This window comes from Engystomops pustulosus, chromosome 3, assembly GCF_040894005.1.
Source record: "Engystomops pustulosus chromosome 3, aEngPut4.maternal, whole genome shotgun sequence".
NCBI lineage: Eukaryota > Metazoa > Chordata > Amphibia > Anura > Leptodactylidae > Engystomops > Engystomops pustulosus.
The window spans coordinates 121,641,956-121,664,093 of record NC_092413.1 but is presented as its reverse complement, the minus strand read 5'-3'; the positions used below and the strand labels follow the sequence as shown (position 1 = coordinate 121,664,093).

General features: G+C 39.0%; 1 protein-coding gene across 3 annotated transcripts in view; it reads right to left on the bottom strand.

Annotated features, from left to right (window-relative positions):
- BACH2 (BTB domain and CNC homolog 2) overlaps positions 1-22,138 on the bottom strand; it is a 204,919-nt gene that overhangs the window by 74,350 nt on the left and 108,431 nt on the right. For all 3 annotated transcript variants that reach the window (XM_072141946.1, XM_072141948.1, XM_072141947.1), the window contains one exon: positions 7,696-7,950. In XM_072141946.1, the coding sequence (XP_071998047.1) occupies positions 7,696-7,950 (255 nt within the window). The remainder of the gene's footprint in view (positions 1-7,695; positions 7,951-22,138) is intronic.

The following is a 22,138-nucleotide window of genomic DNA, read 5'->3' as shown; positions in this document are numbered from 1 at the left end:
CTAAGAAATACCAATACTCACCTTATATGTCCTCGCCAGCGTCATTTCATAGGAGCATATATATGGGGCACGACCTTGCCCCTCAATATGCAGGGTACACCGGTTATCAACTTGACTGAGATTATTTATCGGCACAAATGTCATGTCGTCCCATACTCATATTATGTGGAATGGGACGATATCAATAAACTGTGGTAGGCAATATTTGTGCCAGGTTAACCTCAATAGACTTTCACTTTTTAAGAGCGTTGAAACCAAGACTTTTAGATTATCTGCCAAATGTTCCATTGCATCAGCATTTTGTTGGCGTATAGCCAGCGTATAGCCAACTACTGACACACGCTTAGATACTATAGGACCCATCGCTCTAATTTTCCATTTTTTCCGTGCCTTCATGCACGGGTAGGCGCGTCATGATCATGTGAATACTGGTGCCTGGGTTAGATTTATCTTTGTAAATTCGCCGCATTTTTTCAACTTACTGTGCGATTCTTAAAACCGGTTTTGATAGTTGGTGTTTAGTTATATGTTCTATAATTCGCCGCACCTTGGTAAACTCGCCGCACTTTTGTAAAACTTTTTGCAAAAAAACTTCTATACTTCTATGAATCTTTGTAAATCGTCCCTGAAGGCCGGTTCGGATAATTGGTCATTTAACTCTATAATTCGCTGTACCTTCTCAATGATGCGCTCTACAATGTTGGTTACCTGGTTGCCTGGTTAGCCCTTCTCTCAACAAAACCTTGGCCAGAGTACGCTTGTGCGGCGACACATTGTGGTGCGCACGCGCACTGGTACGATCGGGCACTTCCGGTTGCCATACCGAGACGCCGACTGAGCGTCTCTGCCTGTGAACGCCGCGTGCACACAAACGGGGGGACATATAAAAGGTGAGTTAACAGGGCATTCGACAACTGACCCCTGAGGAAGTCGTCCGGGTGACGACGAAACGCGTGGGGAAATTTACCTCGTCGCCAGCCTCACCACCTCCTGCTGACCAGCCATGCAGTAGCTATTTTTCCTATTCTCACTGACATGACTCAGGAACAGCTTGCAGTACCGACACACTTTGTGGGATAGCCCATCCTGTATCAATATAGCACTTTATTGAAGCACTTGCACTTTGTATTTTTTGCTTATTGTTGAGGAGATATTACTTTGCACGCATAATCATTTGGTTGCTGCTTGAGTCTGTGCCTGGATATTTTATATATACTCAATTTCATACTCCCACTATATCTGGAGGTTGGCTGCTTGACACTATTCAGTGTTGGAGAGAGGAGGTATACGGGTCACCCTCACATGGGTCCCCGGCCTGTTTTGTTTGTACATTTTGTGTTTTAGATGTTTTTAGATGTATATGGAGTTTGTAATGTTTGTCTTCTTATTTTTCAATAAAGATTGTTGTATATATCTTCAGATTTACATTTGATTGGCCGTTTGTTGTGCACTGCTTTAGCTTTGTTATTTCATTGATGCATTTCTCTGCACAAGGCCATTTTTTGGATTAATTCTGGTGGTGCTAGCCAATCCTTTGCTTGGTACGGATCCTCGGAAAGAGCACAGAGGTAAAATTGTGGCAAACCACAGATCTGGCCAAGGTTACAAAATTATTTCTGCAGCACTCATAATGGTCATAATAATCCTTAAATGGAAGAAGTTTGGGACAACCACAACTCGACCTGGCCATCCTGCCAAACTAAGCAATTGTGTGAAAAGATTCTTGGTGACCGAGGTAAAGAAGAACCCCCAAATCACTGTGGTTGAGCATCAGAGATACAGTATGGAAATGGGAGAGAGTTCCACTAAGTCAACAATCAATGCAGCCCTACATTAGTCGAGGATTTATGACAGAATGTGCTGACAGAAACCTCCCCTCAGTGCAAGACATATGAAAACCTGCATACAGTTTGCAAAAAAAAAAAAAGGATTCCCAGACTATGAGAAATAAGATTGTACTTTTTGGTGTTAATTCTAAGCGGCATGTGTGGAGAAAACCAGGCACTGCTCATCACCTGACAAATACAATCCCAACAGTGAAGCATGGTGGTGGCAGCATCATGCTATGGGGGTGTTTTTCAGCTGCAGGGAGAGGGTGACTGGTTGCAATTTCAGGAAAGAAGAATGTGGACAAGAAAAGAGCTATCCTGGATGAAAACCTCTTCCAGGGTGCACTGGGCCTCAGACTGGGCTGAAGGTCCACCTTCAAACAAGACAATAACCCTAAGCACACAGCTAAAATAAAAGCAGTGGTTTCAGAACAACTCTGTGACCATTCTTGACTGGCCCAGCCAGAGCCCTGACCTAAACCTAGTTAAGCATCTGTGGAGAGACTAGAAAATAGCTGTCTACCAACGTTCACCATCTAACATGAGGGAACTGCAGAGAATCTGCAAGGAAGAATACAGGTGTGAAAAACTTGTTACATCATTCCCAAGAAGATTAGTTGCTGTACAAGCTCAAAAGGTGATGCTACTCAATACTGAGCAAAGGGCCTGAAAAAGTTATAACTATGTGATCGATTTCTTGTTTAATAAATTAGCAAAAATATCTACGTTTCTGTTTTATTCTGTCAAGATGGGGGCAGAGTGTACATTAATGTGCACAAAAAAAGAACTTTTTTGATCTTACCAATTGGCATCTATTGAACAAAGAGTGAAAAATGTAGAGAGGTCTGAATACATTCCGTACCCACTGTAAATACTGTGCAACTGTAGGTGCCCTCACATTCGGACTCCACTAAAGTTTAATGAAGTTTCTGATAAAGGAATGTATTAATTGTAAAGGGGGGGGGGGGGCATGCTCTTTTTTTCATCCATTCCTTTATGATTTTCTATAAATCATACAAGTAGATAAAAAAAAAAAGTCAGAAGCAAATATCTGTACTTTCTAGGGTAGTGTTTCAATTAGAACACTCCAGTCAAAGCCAATTCATTGAATAATACATGGTACAGGGTCTAAAGGGAGGATTGTGACTTATTTTCATTGTACGTATTCCTAGAAGGTATAATTCAATAATTCAGTCGTGACTGGAGTGTTTCTTTAACCAAGGACCCACAAGCCAATAGTAGCTATGATGATGTGATGTTAATTGAATAACATCACAGAACAGATGTCCTACAACATTCTTGCTTGACAGCAATTCATATATTTTTTCTGACAAGCTTTACATAAAAAGAAAAATATATGACAAAATGACTAGGGGAAATATTACAGTAAACCTGAAACATTGAGTTCTGCTGTGCAACACATTAACTCACCACAATGACATAGGCTAGCCTAGTTATATTATGTTATTAAAGGGGTTTACCTACTATAGAGATTAACAGAATAATGTTAAAGCGATTGTATGACTGCTTTAAAATGTAGTAGCCTGGCTTGGGGGAGGAGGTGGTCTTTAAAAAAAACACCCCCCCAAAAAAACCCCACAGCTGTACTCACCTTCTCCGGCACCTGATACAGCGCTGGGACACAGGGATGGGCGGGCGTTTCTGCCGCACAGAGGTTGTGGTAGCGGAGCTTACGTGCCCCTGTAAATAGGGCATGGCTCCAATGGTCCATAGCTTGGGACATCAGGAGCGCCGGAGCAGGTGAGTACAACTTTATTTTTTAAAAGGAAAGCTATTAAATTTTATATTTTTATAGTAGTTGCACAACCAGTTTAAGACCCTTTATTATAGCAATGTTTACAAAGGACCAGGCATAATTTACTTGAAGGTGGGAATGTATCAGACGTGTAAGAGAAAAGCTGTTCTAGTTGCTCAAAGCAACCAACCAATCAGGGCTCAGTTTTTATTTAATTAAGTACTGTGGGAAAATGAAAGCTGAGCTCCGATTTGTGGCCATGAGCAACTATAATTGTTTTGCTCTTAGAAACTTCTATTAAATCTCCCCCAAGGTACCTAGGAATTAAGGAGTTCGCTGCACTTCAATTAGTGAGACAATCTCTCTGGCCTATACAAGAAGGATACTGCACAATGTTAATAAGTTGACTGATAATTCTATACATGTGCTTCAAGATTCCTCTTCCATAATCATGTCACAAACCAGAGCAGATAAAAACATATTGCAGCGATGCATTATTATTCTTTTCCTGACATTCTGTACATCGCATCTTAAAGTTCTCAGCTCTTGACACACCTGAATAGTTTACATTTCCTGGTGGCACGGTACAAATACCTTACTAATACCAACATTCTTTCCAAACATAATTCACCATAGCCACTAATCAGTAATCTTGTTTTCTAGGCAGCAGTCATGTGTTAAATCCTGATTAAAACAGGCAAACATCAGATAAGATTCTCTATAAAGTGATAGTTCACCAATTGTGTTCCCTCCAAATATTATGCTTCTTCTTCATATATTACTCTTTTAGTAACTAGTAAAAGGAAACTGCAAATATAAGAATGAACTGAACATTAGAAGTGAGATTAAAAAAGGAATTGTGTGCTTTTAATATTTGTTAATGGGCTTGTTGGAGATAACTATTTTAGGCTTCATGCACATGACGTGTGCAGAAAAAGGGCTGCAAACAGGGGAAAGTTTATTGTCCATTTTGGCCAGGTGGAGATGGTGCTCACCCCTCCCATCTCCATAGGAACCAACCGGCCACAGGAATTGGAACAGTCCAATAGCTTGCGGCAAGGCCACCCGTCTCCCGATGCATGAGTACAGTGATCATACACAACAGACCTCTATGGGGGCTGCGAGTTAGCCACACAAATTCCCATATATATGGTCGTGTGCATGAAGCTTTACTGATCCAAAGTAAAAGAGAAGCAGAAGGCACTCACCGGTATAAGGTACACAAATCGCTTTATTGAGGAAAGGAACACATAACAGGGAAGATGCACGCCACGCAGAGGCGACAAGCCTCGGACCAGGCTTGAGAAAGCGCAGACTGCGTGAAACGGCCCGTCGCATCTGCGAGGCGTGCATCTTCCCTGCTACGTGTTCCTTTCCGCAATAAAGCAATTTGTGTACCTGATACCGGTGAGTGCCGTCTGCTTCTCTTTTACCTTGGATTGCTGACTGCTGTGACGCTCCACGAGCACCCCGGGTTGGGACCTTGTATATGCCAGTTCCCTCGTACGGCTGCATTTGCTGGACTTTGTGCCTTATCGCTGTTCTGGCCCTGGAGAAGGTAGTGCCGGTTGCTTTTCTTTTGTTCACTAATGAAGCCTTACTGAGCTAATTAACTAGGAGACATGGATTCCATTTTTTCACCTTCCATAAGCCACAACCTTCTTGTTTTTCAGTTTACAGAGTTGTAAAAAGAACTGTTCTCTGTATTACAAAATATGATTCCTATTGGCACTATTTAATATTTAATTTAGTAGATTGAAAAAAAGAGAGAAAAAGTCCAAATGCAATGAATTGACAGAAAAAAATTGCTATTGTCTTATGGCTTTTGCCATCACTGTCTGTCCACGCGACACTGTCTGTCTGCTCAAAGAGGACCTTTCACCACCTCTCACATGTGAAGATTATAATACCATCCTGTAGGGGCTGCTACACATATTCAGGGGCACTTTGAATTTTCCTTCTAGACCCCGTGGTTGCGGAGATATCATTCCCTGTTTCTGACCATTGTAATCTGTGTTTGGTCAGAGTAGAGGAGCTGGGGCTGGAGCTGGAGGCGTGTGTTATCGTATCTTCTCTAATACTGTCCAATCAGTGGCAGGCAATGTCAGAGAAGCTATTATGTATATTGAGCTGTGAGTTTTTTTCTATGTTCATCTAATGGCTGTGTTCACATGCATTCTGCTAATATTCTGTTGACATTTTGTTTACATAATCACAATGTTTCTTTAGTTTTGGTTGCATCTACGCTGCGTTTGCGTCACGGTTGTATTTACACTGCGTTTTCGGCATGTTTGCACTTACGCTGCTTTTGCGCCATGGTTACACTTATGCGGTGTTTGTGTCACGGTTATACTGTATTTGCGTCACAGTTACGCCTATGCTGCGTTTGCGGCATGGTTACGCTTATGCAGCACGGTTATGCAGCGTGTGCATCATGGTTACACTTAGGGAGCATTTGCATCACTGGTGTTTTTGCTTATGTAAACAACCGTGGGGGCTAAAAGGAAAATTCTAAGTGCCCGTGAATTTATGTAGCAGCCCCTAATCTCCATATAAGTGAGGTAGTGAAATGTCCTCTTTAAGGGATCATTTATTGCAGGCCAGGGCGATTTCAATTAAAGCATACATTTACCAACAATTAATCACTTTTTTTTAACCCCTTACCGACTACTAATACTACGTCACATGTCGGGTGCGAGTGCATGGAGAGGGCTCGCGGGCTGAGCCCTCTCCATAGCCGGTAAGTCTTTGCTGCATATTGCAGCAAAGACTTACTGGTAACACCCGCAGTGTTCCCCGCGATCGGATCCCGCAGCATTCTCCTGCTGATCGCCGCCGGCGTCTTCAAAAAGATGGCGCCGCCATCTTTCCGAGGATCGTCGCTCCCCGTGACGTCATCGGGGAGTGGCGATCCGTTGTCATTGTAATGAATGGGGAGTAAGATCCACATATACTGCCATAAGTTAAAAAAGTTTAAAAAAAAATTTATAATAAAAAAACCTAAAACCTCAAATCACCCCCCTTTCCCTAGAACTGATATAAATATAAACAGTAAAAATCATAAACACATTAGGTATCGCCGCGTCCGAAAATGCCCGATCAAAATATGATAACGGTTTTTCAATGCGTTTAAAGGAAAATCGCACCCAAAGCCGAAAATGGCACTTTTTTGCCATTTAAAAAAAAAATTCTATAAAAAGTGATCAAAAGCTTGCACAGTACTAAAAATGATAACATTGTAAACGTCATCAAAATCCGCAAAAAACGACACCACCCACAGCTCCGTACACCAAAGTATAAAAAAAAAGTTATTAGCGCCAGAAGATGGCAAAATCCCAAAAAAAAATTTTAATTTTTTTTAAATGTATGAAAACATCAAACCTATACAAATTTGTTATCCCTGTAATCGTACCAACACAAAGAATAAAGTAGACATGTCATTTGGGGTGTACAGTGAAATCCGTAAAATCAAGCCCACAAGAATACGGCACAAATGCGTTTTTTAACCAATTTCACTGCATTTGGAATTTTTTTCCCACTTCCAAGTACACGGCATTGAATATTAAATACCTCCATTTTGAGGTGTAATTTGTTACGCAGAAAATAAGCCATCACAAAGCTCTGTACATGGAAAAATTTTAAAAAGTTATAGATTTTTGAAGGTGGGGAGTGAAAAATGAAAACGCAAAAATGAAAAAGGGCTGCAGTATTAAGGGGTTAAAGGAAATCAACCAGTTAGAAAACAAAACCTATAAATACTCACCCGGCTCCTCTTCATCTTGATCACAGCACTGTTTTTCTCTAATCTTGACATCTAGAATTGAAAGTTATAACTAGCAGCATGGTGCACGGAGACAAGATGTCCGGTGCTTTGGCCTGCTATTTATGCACACCACTGCACCTCCCTCTCCCATGCTAGGAACATGAGAAAGCTAGGTGACGTCATGCGAGAGATGTACTACCAGTACTACTATTAATGCAATCTTTGTGGAACAGTTAGGTATGCATAAATATTATTTATATATAAATGGACATTTCACTTTAAAAAGCAGCTATAGTAATGCTGTCACTATATAAACTGAAAGCTCAAAAACCACATATATACCATACCTCTTCAGGCAAACTGACTATCAATCCATGTTCCATTGGCCCAACTAGCACTTGTAGGAAGTACTCGCTGCATGCAGCAAGCACTGCTCGATGGGCTCGAAACTCCTTCCCTTCCACAACTAAAGTGACATCACATAGAATATCTTGCTTCCACTGATCATTGAGGCACTGAAGAATATTGGTACAATGTACAGTTGACTCATACACGTACATGGGAGATTCAGTCTTGTCATCTGAAGACATTCCGTTCAGACCCTGAAAAACATCAAAACAGTAAACAGTGTTTATAAGATACTGGCAACTAATTACAGTACCACTGAATATTTCCAAAACCATGCTCCATTCCACATTTGGCTGTGGTTACTTGTCTTATTGTTTATTTGTTGTAAGATACTGAATATTTTAGTTATTTATTTTTAAATACATTGTTCACTTTGTGTTTACAACATTAAGAAAAATGTGTAAATCAATATATATTTAATACATTCATGTGTTTAATAAAAAGGTAAACTGAAATGAAATTAACAAATTAGTTTAACAATATTTACATTTTATTACTCTCTCAAGTTTGGTAGGCTTGCTTGGTTTCTGGTACTACCAGGAAGGAAAACACATATCAAGGGCAGGTAAGCATGTGAAAACTGCCCCTGCACAGTTATACAAGTCCAAAATCTAAAGACTGCTCCAGAACTCATGGGATACTTTATGCAGCCTTTATTCAAGTATATTAAAAATCAGACAGAGAGCCGGTTATGACAAGGACTTATAATATGTTAATTTATAATATGTTCTTATATGTTTTTGTGGCATCCCGTGAGTGCTAGAGCAAATTATGCAAATTCTAAACTAGAGAAAATATGTAAAATGCTTCTATAATATGATTTGTATTATGGGCTTTGAGTACCTCCCACTGCACTATGCGTGATACTTGGGTAGTACTCTCTGCAACAAAGCCTATCTACATTTGTACACAAAAAGGTAAGTGTAAAAGGCTTTGTTTCCTGTGTACGCCACCCATACATCTATCTATCTATACACACACATTATATATATATACACACATATACATACACACACATATACATATATATATATATATATATATATATATATATATATATATACATATATATATATATTATGAACAAGACAGATAATCCATACAACACACAGTGAGATGGGAACGCCATTTTCCCATTTCAGTTTCACTTAATATCCCAAAATCGTTATAATACTCGAGGTACAAGCTGGGGACAGGAGCAGGCAGCAACAGACATAATCCAAGTTTCAGATCGGAGCGGAGGTCACAAATGGATCAGAATAAGCTCAGATAGAGGTAGTCACAAGACCAGAACACAAAATCACAGACTAGAACCATAATCATACTATAGTGAGTGGGTCAGAAAAACAGGAATACAGACAATATCAGAAACACATTTACTTACCCGGTCCTGTGCGATCCCCGATCCGGAATGTCTGCCGGAATGCACATCTACCGCCATTCAAGAAGATTGTGCGCCCGATTCCCTGCTTGTGTCGCTTCCCCAATCAGGTCCATCGGAGTTCACCATCTTCCTCCAGGTGTATGTAAGTGCATTCGACACAAATTTAAAATGTTCATCTTAGTCCGAATCCATCGGATCGTCCGACGGCTGGCCCCCCAATTTCTGCTGCATGAAAGCTGGCACCGATGTGCAGAAATCCGCTCGCGTGCGACACAATCCCCGAAAAGTTGCGAAACCCCCACAGCCGGCCGCGGGACCCTTGGTAAATAAGCCCCACAATTTTGCACAGGACACCTAAACATTTTCATTGTAGGCAGGTACTTTTTATCACCAGGGGTGTGCAGTTATTGGAAGGAAATAGATTTGACAGTTTCATACTGGCTCTTTAAGATTGGGAACATGCATTAGGACCCATGAGCAAAAGACCAGAAGAAAAATGCTGGAGGCCATGTCAACATGGCCATGAGGAGAACAGGGTACTGTGGGGACAGCAGTATACCTGAGAGAAAGGTAGTTATGAGAAGGCTTAGATAAAATGTGTGTTAAAAAATTGTATGTATAATTATTTATTTTTTAGATGGTCCTGACTTACATAAAACCCCTAGTTACAGACGGACAAATTATCCTATATTTTGTATAAGGTCACAGAGGAGTGAGACAATGTTTGCTCACAGCTCAGGCGTTAAAGCATGTGTGTGCAAAGGGCCTTAAAATGTATCTTTCTTGGTATAAATACAGTTCAACAGTTTTTGTTATTTGTTTAAGTTTCATATCAAGGTCAATTATTGTAAACTCTCTTTTTATTTCTATATGCAATTGTATAAATGGATAACATTGTGTTATGTTGCATTGTTTGAGTCAACTAAAAATATGCATTCAGAAATTTGGAAGTAAATTATACCATAAAACCGCAACTTCTGTTCCAAACTTAGGGCGATGTCAATGAACGAAGGAATGATCTCCTGGATTAAGGACTACCTTACTGATCTTCCTCAGGTAGTACGAATGGGAAGTATGGAGTCCAATATGTAAATGTGCAGTGTTGCGCTCCTCAGGGGCTAAACTGTCCCCCTATTTATTTTCCCTGTATACCTCTGACTTGAAATAAGTCATCTTCAAAGATACAGTGATGACACAGCCATCAGTGGGTAAAATTGACAAGTCTGGGAATAATGAATACTTTGATCAAATTAACCATCAACTGGAGTAAGTAAAGCTAAAGAAATGTTAAAGGGAACCTGTCACCAGGGACCTCATTTTCACTAAAGACAGGTTGCAGAAGCCCATCACACGTGCATATGCAAACATGTCTTTCTGCCTTTTCTAAGCATTTCCATTACAATATAATTGTGTGTTATAACTTACCTTACACCCTGACAGAATCCTCTGCGTAGTCCCAGGAGACGGCTTTTGTTTGGATGCATTTCAAATAACATGTGACTTGTCTGTGTTACTCACTCCTCAGCTCTTGGCCCCTACCCTACCTTTGTGCTACTGTACACGGGGGGCAAAACCTGGTGACAGGTCCTCTTTAAATTACATAGTGATCTGCAGTGGTGGTAGAAACAACCTGGGTCACTAGGTTCAATAATGGTGTTGTCCATTAAATTACACAGTGATCTGCAGTGGTGGTAGAAACAAAATGAGTAGGCAACTATGATGGTGCTATATAAATAATGATAATTCTTTATTAATATAGCGTCTATAGATCATCGCTGCACTAATGATAGTTTCAAGTAATTCCCTTTGTATGTTTGGGCACTTTCCATATGAGCTTTGCCAGAATGCAGTAAACAACCCCAATTTCATTTGCGCTGTATGTAAAGTCTGCTCTAAAAACAAAACATTACTACATTTACCTCATGTGTTATTAAGGTTCAACACCCAAAGATCTTATACTTTCTTTCGCCAATTTCTTTTTTTGGAATAATGAACATGATTTTGCATACAATATGTTAAAAGTGAATGTTTTGCTTTTTTTTAGTGCATGCAACCTGCCCATTAATATAAGTACAACCTGGCACCACTAAAAATTTTAACTAAAAACCAAGAAAATCAAATATATTTTGTTAGTGAACAGAAATTCTGGAGATTTTTTTAAAATTGTTGTTAATAACAATTCTGAATTTGCCATCTTCTATGTTTTCTATCTTTGAATGATAAGCAGTGCTTCATATGAGTAGCAGAAGGCAATCGGGTCTCATGACATAAATAAGCAGCAGTAGGGCCATAACGGGTATATTATGAAGCCGAGCAATAGAAAAAAAACACAGCTATTCCCACTGTTCTGATTGGAAAGTAAGAAAAACCTGCAGATGCCACCCACCTGAAACTCCTACACACTTTTACCAATTAATTATCAATTACAGCACAGTAAAACATGAGCACAAAAATAAAACTGATGCGATTTAATTATAGACTATTTTTCTTTGTTCCTGGAAATTCTATACAACACTGATTTGGATTAATAATTCATTCAGCAATAAAGTTTCAGGAAAAGATAATTATATAGTGAAACAATTCTCACACTGATTTCTGTAATTACACATTACAGCTGTGTTAGCATTTTAAAGGTTAGAGAGCTGCAGAGAACTGCTAAGTCATGCTTTTCTCTGTCACTGCTTGTCTCTTAAAATGCTGCAAAAAACAACTGGCCATGGAGCGTTCCTGAATATTCAGTTTCATGACTTGTGTTGTGTGAATGCTCTGAAACATGAAAAGTTGGGGGAGAATTTACCAATCTGTCTACAACAGAAAACTGGAGACATTTACACCAGAAATGCCCTGCGCATATTTACTGAAGGTTTTAAAAAATTTTAAGGCGGTTTTCTGACTCCTCCATAAAACACTGCCATGTTGATCACTTGAATATTTTACAAAAAATGTAATATTTATTGATCAACATTTAATGGATTTTTTGTAAGGGGTACACCATGCAACTATAACAGTGTTTGACAAAATTACCAAAGTATAGCAACATAAAATCTTGCTAAAAATTTAGCAAAAAAGATAATGCTGAGGTACCTAATTTTAACATAAAAAACTGGGAAAACCTATTAACTTGAGTATAAGTTTTGGGGTGGGAAATGTATTGGTCACAGCCTTCAGTCAGTCTATAGCCATCCAGTGAAGTCTACGGCCTGCCCGCCCCCCAAAGTCTATAGCCTGCCCGCCCCCCAGTATGCCAAGCCTGTAATTAAAAAAAATAATAATAATTACCACTTTACTCACCTTTCCGAAGCCCCCCTTCTGCTTGCTTCCTCTTCGGGTCCTCGCGCACGACCATCACAAAAAAGGACGTCAGCCGCTTACCGATGTCATTATTTAAGAGCCACCGGCATCGCAAGGGTACCAGAAGAGGAGCCAAATGACCAGAAGAAGAGCCGAAAAGGAGTGGAAGGACCTGAAGAGGCACCAGAGCATCGGAAGCAAGAAGACCTGCAGGGGGCGTTGGAAAGGCGAGTACCGTGTTAATTTTTTTTATAGATTCAAGTATAAGCCGAGTTAGGTTATTTCAGCACAATTTTTGTGCTGAAAAACTCAGCTTATACTCAAGTTTATACAGTAATTATAGAACAGCAATGACTGTAATACAGAGAAAGATTATAACTACATTTTCTTGCAACAATCACTATTCAATAGTATACAGGCCTTTGCTTGGAATGACTTGAGCACATCTGTGGTCACAGTACATGAACAATCTCTCACACTGCTCTGGTGTGATTTTGGTCCACTCTTCTTCAAGTCTCTGCCACAGTTCTGTGACTGTTTTCGGTCGCTTCGCCATAACTTTTGTCACCAAGGATTTTACAGGTTTTCGATTGGGTTTAGATCAGAACTCTGGGCTGGCCATTTCATTGTTTCAAGGAACTGCTTTACCCATTGTGCTGTGTGACAGGGGGGCCTTGTTCGGCAAGAAAATTGCTGTCTGATGAAGTGTGAGTGATGGAGGAGGAACAATGTTGATGAAGAAGGTTCTCATACACACTTGCATGTAGCTGTATGAGAGGTCCAACTCCTGCTGCAGAAAACATTCCTCAAACCATGACACTTCCACCACCTTTCACTGACTTTTTACACACTATGCGTCTTTCCCCTTTATGTCGATGAACATAAGGTTTCCCATCAAATTCAAATAAATTAAACTTCCTTTCATCACTAAAATGAACTGTGGACCACTTCTGTCCACACAACATGCTCCTAGAAGGAGACTACAGCCTTTTTTGATTCCAGTGAGAGGTTTGGTCATAGGAGAGTGGGCTTTCAGTCCAAATGCTCTTAAACATTGTGACACTGTATGAGGAGATATTTCCTCACCCTGTTCAATGCTTGAAAATCACCCATAGATATTCTCCACATTGAAAATTGAATGAGTTTGTGATTTTGTAAAGATGATATATTTAATAAATCACAGACTTGGAACAGCCAACTTGCTATGGCTGATAGGGTCACCCCAGTGAAAACTAGAAAGTAAGGCCGACAGTTACATAGGGTTTATTTGTGCCTGTGTCTGTTAGTCGGGTGTTCTTAAGTAGGGGACCATCTGTATTGTAATCTAATTTTGATCTCCAGTGCATATTTCTTTATTTGCTGTCCAAAAAACTATTTGCAGAACAGTTCGCCATTATGGAGTGTGAACAGGCTTCATTAAAGGGTGTCTAATAATTAGATATTGCAGACCAAGCAAAACTAAAGATTCAACAATTTTTTACAGTGGTTAGTGATGGATAATTTATTTGGTGTATTGGAGTGACACATTCTTCTAAGTGTTTAGTTTGGCTTGTTTTGCAAGATAATTTTAAAGCATTGTGACACCCTTGCAGACAAACAGTAGGGACTGCATTAAAAGTAGTCCTTCTGTGGTCTTACTCCTAATCTCCCCCGACACCACCATGATCTAATGTCATATTAGAGGATACTAAAGTAAAACAATCAATACATCTACAGCATTACTTGATATTTATTTCTCACAAACATAAAATGTGTCTGTTGTTTCCTAATGGAAGAAGAGAAGATATATAAAATGTTGAAATGGTTGAGTGGTCCATTATTATTCTTGGCTCCACGAATGGAAATGCCTTGAATATCAATGTGTAATCTTTCATGATAAAACATCTTGACAAGCAAGAACAACTGTTTGAGGGCATCCTATAAAGAAACCGGTGGTGGTCAAACTATTCACAGCTTCATGTACCAAAGACGTAAAGTACAGTGCTAGAAGAGTCACAAATCCTGGTACAGCACAAACATTGATATATATTTCTCACAACCTGTCTATGCATCCAAAAGTGAGCACACTACAGCAAGTATTTATAGCAGATTTTGAGAGAATCTTTTCAAACCCCATAACATCAATATCTGCAAAAAACAGGAGTGGCTGTCCATAGTAAATGAGTGTAAGGTCCTGTTACATATGGGGCCTTACAGCAGTGTGTCAGCCTATGCAACAGCATATAATTAGAATGAATAATTAGAATCAATTGATTGCTTGTTCATGCCCCGTAGTGGGACAAGTAAAAAAAAAAGTTTTAAATAAAAATAAACCAATACATGAATCACATTACACTTACATATACAATAAGTTTTTTTTAAAAATCCACCAAAAATGATTTTGTCCCACAAGAAATGCAATAAAAAGTAATAAAAAAATTGTATAACCACAAAAACCTTTGTAAAGCACGTGTCCCACAAAAAACAAGCTCTCATCCATCTGTATAGACCAAAAATTAAGTTTGCCACTTGGAAAATGGTGATGCAAAAATTATAGATTCCCACCCTCCCCCACATAAGGTTTTATGTAGAAAATTATTAAAACACAAGCAAATATATAAAAGTTTTATATTGAGTTAATTGTACTGACCAGTTGAATAAATCTTACATATTACCTGGGGTATATGGTGAATAACAAAAAAACCTGTCAAAAAACAATTACAGAATTAATGTTTTTTCTACAAACCACCCATCCCCACACCTTGTATGGCAACATTAAAGGAGTTTGCCGATTTGCCCTTAAATAGTGATGTTTACACAATAAAGATAATTTTTAACTCAGTTTTATTGCTGTTGTAGTTCCCATCACTCAGTGACGGTCAGTGTAAAATTCCAAAGTGTGGGCAGGGACTCTTTAGGTAGACGCATTACGATCACTCTAGTGCTGTGAGCTAAAAATGTGGTTATATTATCAGGGTACAAAGTTTATATACACTTTCATTCAGCTTCTGAACATGCACTAGTATCAGACACATAGAAAAAGAGATGAGACGGATCAGACATGAGAGATGATGAGCTCCATGAGATGTATATTGTACATGACTCCACATACCCAGCTCTGCAATATCTAACCTATAGCACATACAGTCAGATCTGTTGTGCCTCCCCCTCCCCTGGATAAGGATCTTATCTGTCTGTAGCTTTAATCTCCTCACAAGGCACTGGCAGGAAGTCAGTGTGTGTCTGGGTCAGTATGCATTCCTCCTGGAATGCAAGGGTGGGAGCTAGAGGAGGAGAGAGCAGAGAAGAGCTAAGTGCAGCATCAGACAGAAGAGCAAGATGTCTGCTGACCCTAAACTCAGAAGATCCAGGGTCAGGTCCTGGGGCAACCAAAATTGAGTCTCTGATAGAGACAGGTTGGAATTATATCTGTGAAATGCAGTATTTTTGTTAATAACATTGAATTAGAAAATGTGTTATTTTGTTTATAAAACTGGCTATTACATGGCTCTCTTCCCCTTCTGCGCCTTACTGTATGCAAGTAATGCCTATATGTGGGGTGTTTCCATACTAGGAAGAAACTGCACAAAAAATTTTAAGATGCATTTTCCCTTTTTTTGTGAACGTGTAAATTTTAAATAATGAACGTATTACCGACATAATCGGATCATTCTAAATTTCACCTCCATTTTGATTAAATTATTAGGAAGATCTCAAGGAGTTAATCTTCCTAAAAGTTGTTTCCAATAGTCTGAGGGTGCAGATTTGAAAATGGGTTGATAAATGAAGGGGTTTATAATATTATAGATTTCAAATATCATGAAAAACAATAACAGTCTCCAAAAAAGTTAATTCTGAAATCTCCTTGGAAATATGGAAAACCGATGTTTGATTTGCAAGCCATGTGACATCAAAATAAATTATCCAGAGGTTTCGGAAGTTATGAAAAGTAAAGCAGACATATAGGAAATGTTATTCAGAAACTAAATTTAGGTGATAAAACTATCTGCCTGAAAATGCAATGATTTTGAATTTTGAAAGTGGCAAATTTTCCAAAAGAAGTTTCTATTTTGTCTATAAATAAACGCAAAACTTATCAGCAAAAATAACATGAAGTACATCATGTGAACAAAAAACGCAACCTAAAAATGCCTTTGCTAAATAAGTGTTCAAGTTATAACCATATAAAGTGACGCAAGTCAGAATACAAAAAATGGGGTTGAGCCTTAAAACTGGCTACGTCCTAAAGGGGTTTTCTAGCACGATTTTAAAAAATATATGTAAGTATAATAAAAGTGCTCTATAATAGTCTATTAACCTAATAAAAGTTACTTCCTAATTCTCTGACAATCTGGTCCAGACAGCGTCTAAGTTCCTGGTATCTAGCAACTCACTCAGCCAACCACTGACCTTTTGTTATGTTAATGGTTGCATGTAAAGAGTTTTTAGAAGAATGTGTTACAATGGTAAATATTTTTAATAATATGCTGATATATATTGTTTCCTGCATTATGTATTACATGATAAAATACATTAAAGCTAGTAACTTCTGTATACATTTTTGACAGCTTTCTTTCAAACTTTGTATATAAAATGCCCAACATATGACAATTTAGAATTAATGTAAGAAAATACATTAATGGCCACCAGATGGCATTGTTGCATTCCATCAATACTAAATCTATACATAAAGGTAGAACAACAGTGTATTGTCTATGCATAAATTGTTTTTATGGTTTATACATTTTATTGCTGCTGTTCATGCACTAGTGTTAAGCTTTGAATGCAATGTCAATAGTGACTTAAGTAGCTTCATTAACACCACTTTAAAAACTAGCAAATTTTTTTCAAAATGTTTACCAAATTCAACTTTTTTCATAAATAAAAATATCAACCAAAATTTCCCACTAACTTGATGTACAACTTGTCACGAAAAAAACTCAAAGCCACCTGGGTAATTTAAAGCCTTCTAAAGTTATTACCAGATAAAGCGACACATGCAAGTTTTGAAAAATGGTCATACGATGCATCTGAACTTGGTCACTAAGGGGTTAAAAGGCAAAGTAAAGACATGGTATGTGGCACTAGAATTTCTTAATCTGGCCTTTTATTATTTGTATTGGCGTAATATGTAAATATGGACTGCTGTAATCTGGAAAATAACAAAGTTGTAAGAATTAAAAGTTTTATGTATTTTATGAATCTTATAAAATTTGCCAACTCGCAAAATTTTGTTTGGACTCTGAAGAGCCTGTTTTTAATCATCAAGTTCAGCGTGTTTTCTTAGGGTTTATTCACACAAAGATGTGTAATCTATGAATGGCACCATGAAAAATAGATGCAACCTGGGGTGAATATCATCCATGAAAAAACAGAAGCTGAACAGATGTGTGACGATAGTTCTACTATGAACTTTTCCCAAGTTTCTGGTACCATTTACTTTTTACAATTTAGAATTAAGGCTAGACAATATGGCCTGAACAAGGTTAAAAGTATGTAAGGAAATTGGTAATGTTATGAGGTAACTGCCAATTGTTGTCAATGTGGGGAGATGCAGTGTGGCTGGCAATGCTACAAGGGACCAGGGAAACGGAAGTGAAATAGAGATTGTGTGGCAGGCAACATAATGCTGGCATTATGTGGCGGGGGGTGTTGTGTCTGGTAGGACTATTTGAGAATTGTATAGCTGACACTACAGTGACCAGCCAAAGATAAACTTCTGTAGTTAAGTAATCAGAGGCTCCAAAAATCTTGGATTCTGTGTTTACGTCAGCTATTTGCATCCTCCTACAGAAAGTGAACTAAAGATGGGTGAGGCAAAAGCGGACAGAGGCTACAAAAAAAGGGGTATTAATAGCCTATGGACCACAATAGGGGGTATTATATATAGAGTCCACATGGTGCCATGCACCATGCCATCAAAAAAACAAAAAAAAACAAAAAAAACACCTTGAAAATAGGACATATAGGATGGTTCTTACCACATCAGATAGCGGTCTGCAGTAATGTCCGATCGTCAACTGGGCTGTTTCCAGGGTACGTGCATGGACGGGAGCATTGAGATGGTGAAGGACATACCTGTATATGTTGGAACCAGAGTATCAGGACCTGCAACAAAGCTACAGCTGTCCCTGTCCCCCAGGTGTAGTTAGCTGCTGCCCTAACAAGGGCAGTCCCAAAAACTTGCCTTAATCTAGAAAAACACCCTGCATTCCCCTTCCCTGACGCGTTTCTTCCTGCTGTAGGTTCTTCAGAGGGATTGCGGTGGAAGCAATAAAAAACGGGACCTCCAATGGGAAGGGTGCCGATCGAAGGGTGTGATTTATAAGGCAACATGTAGTTGCGGACTTGAGTACGTTGGATAAACCTACAGGGAGTTCAGGAGAAGAGTGGGTGACCATCTAGGGGACATAAGGCATGGTAGAGATACACCAATAGCCAGACATATGCAGCAGACTCATGGGGGGGACCCTAAACAAAAACAGTTTGTGGGCATCGACATAATACCATACCCTGAGAGAGGAGGTGATTGGAATAAGAGGATTCTGCAAGTAGAGACCAAGTGGATCTACAGACTGGGGACAGTGACATCGAGGGGACTTTATGAACAACTACAATTTACATGTTTCCTCTGAATGTATTCCCCTCAGATACGACATCAAATTACCCCACCTCTGGTTCCGTAAAAAGGTATTGATAGTCCTCTGCTCTGTGACTACATACATGGAGATCCAACCATGAATAATACCTGATCGCGATGTAACTTAAGGGGGACGACTGGGACCACACATCCTTATCTCTAGGTTGGGGGCCCCTTCTATATCGAGAAGATGGGCCACTAGCACAATCCTTCCAGTCCTGGCGTAAAAAATCTTTATAGCCAATGAGAGTTTATCGAAGTAACCTCCACTAAACAAAATAAACCTTTTGATGAATATCATAACTATGTGTAATCTATAAGATCTGCTAATTGTATCAATTCAATTAATCACCCAGCCCTATTTAAAGTTTTGTTTTATGATTAATATTTAAAAATCACCTTGTAGACCCAAGCATTTTATAGTATTTAGGTTATCTGAGGTCATAAAGATTATTCAAGCTTTTCTTTTAGACGGTTGCATACAATGACTAAAAGAAAGACATCACAGGATCGCAGCTGGGAACTTTTGAGTTCACCAGAGATCTCGAAATAAAGATTCTTTATTACAAATTCTTTGCTATGTAAGTCATAAAACACAAATGAAGTCATTGTTCTGATATGGGGCATACCCCACAATTGAAGTTCCTGCTGTCTGGGCTGTTCTTTTTTTTGTTCCCTCTCGCTACTAAAAACAAAAGTTTCTTTTTATATAGTTGTGAAAGCATTATGTAAATGCTGTAGACATCACTGGAACTACAGGTTTTAGCAAAAAGTTACTGACAGTAACTTCTGGAAAAAAAAAACAAAAAAAAACACATACATATACAGGCGGTCCCCTACTTAAGAACACTCGACTTACATACGACCCCTAGTTACAAACTGACCACTGGATATTGGTAATTTATTGTACTTTAGTCCTAGGCTACAATAAACAGCTTTCACAGTTATCTTAGGTATCTGTAATGAAGCTTTATTGTTAATCCTGATTCTTATGACAACCCAACATTTTTAAAATCCAATTGTCACAGAGACCAAAAAAGTTCTGGCTGGGATTACAATGATAAAATATACAGTTCCGACTTACATACAAATTCAACTTAAGAACAAACCTACAGACCCTATCTTGTATGTAACCCGGGGACTGCCTGTACGTAGAAACATATGTTTCATGCACCAAGGTAATTAAAAAAAAAAAGTTTCAGATCAGCAAACCGAATAGTGCATGATAAGGAAATTTACAATCAGATTGCTTAAAGGAAAGCAGAAATTCCTCCCAGCCCATGGCAGTTTCAGACATTCACATTTGCATTTGTTCAAAGCAGCACAGGCGTCTGCTGTGTAGGGTAAAAACAGAACTATTTATAGATTATTAGAAAAATGTATACATGACCTCAAAGGAATTTCCAAGCTCCAAGAGGATTACTTTTTCACCTATGTAATTTATATATGATATTTAAAGGTCAGTGAATTGAAGAAGATACTTAAGGTTCTAAAAACTGCCATACAGTTTATTACATTTTTGTAAATGATTTGGAGGTCAATCTCATGCTAACAAGTGTGACAAACTTTGTATCTTAAATAAGTGTGATAATTCTAAACCTGTGTACCATAATACTAGAGTACATCTTCATGGGATAAAAGGCTTTGGTCAGGCCAACAAATACATATAATTTTGTTCTTAATGGGAAATCCAAGTTAGTTTACCAACTGACATGTTCTAGATCAGTGGTGGCGAACCTATAGCACGGGTGCCAGAGGTGGCACCCGGAGCCACTTCTGTGGGCACCAAGGCAGTCGTTCAAGGACAGAGTTCACCAAACTCACCAAATCTTCCTGAGTCCCAGGCAGCTTAAGAGATGTTGCTCTTAGTGCCATTTTAAAGCGACAGTTCATTGGCTGTTTGGAACTGCAGGAAAAGTGAGAGGATTTTGACAGAAGTGCATTATCTTTGGAGGTCACTCTGCTAGACCTACTATTCTTTCTTCTACAGAGAGACCCTGGAGAGAATCTACAACGAGAGTCTGAATTTGCCCTATTTCTTTCAACTGTATTGGTGGCCTCAGGCGGCCGATACGATTGATAGATGTTGAAGAGCTGGTAGCAACAAGCTACTGCTTAAAATGCTATGTTGGCACTTCACGTTAAATAAGTGGATTTTGGTTGTAGTTTGGGCACCATCACTGTTCTAGATGCTCGAGAACATGGGTGTCACAAGCCCATAACACAAGCCCTGCAAGCCCAATCCAGCTAGGTTCCTTGCCCCTCTGCTGTGCTAGTGGTGAGGGCAGGATAGGGGCTTGGTACTCCAATACTCACTTTTCCTCGCTCCCCAAAGCAGCGCCACCACTCATCTTCTTGCTGCTGTGTGCACCCCTGTACAGCACTGAATCTGGCACATATGTTTTACTGTAGACCTACTAACCATTTACTGAGCACTAATTTTATTTTAAACTCTATATGCGACGATTTTTAGCATCATAGAGTTATAAAAATTATGCTAATAAGTCTAAGGCACCCCGGCTATGTCAATCACCGGAGCACCTCAGAGTGCTTCGTCTTTATTCACTCCCCCGTTAATCTACAGTACCAAGCAGGACTGGTAGCATAAAAGGGGAGTGAATACATTCTAAGAAGAGGCGCTCAGACTGATGAGCATCATATTTGTAACTCTATATTGCCGTAATAGCTGAGGAGTGCTGAGGAAAACAGTTCCTCAAAAACTAGCTAATAGGTCTACTCTACCATCAGTAAAACTGATGGTAGATGTCCTTTAATCTAGAAGGTATCCTTTAGCATGCTAGTTGACAGACATTTTATACAATTTAAAGTGTTGCCATCACTTGTTCATAAACAATGTTGTCACACGTACAGATGAACACAAACTGTGTGCTAGAAATCATATGGATTGTTCCATAGCAGAATAAAAACAGAGGGATCTAAGCCTGAAGCCAGTTGTTCGTTAATATCTCCAGTTTTATGCTGACAACCTTTTCTTTCCTGTGCTCATTCAGATACAATGCCTTTGGGTCTGTCTTCGTAATGTAATTTACTGAAGTGGAATTCCCGTGCCACCTTCTGCAGCACTCAG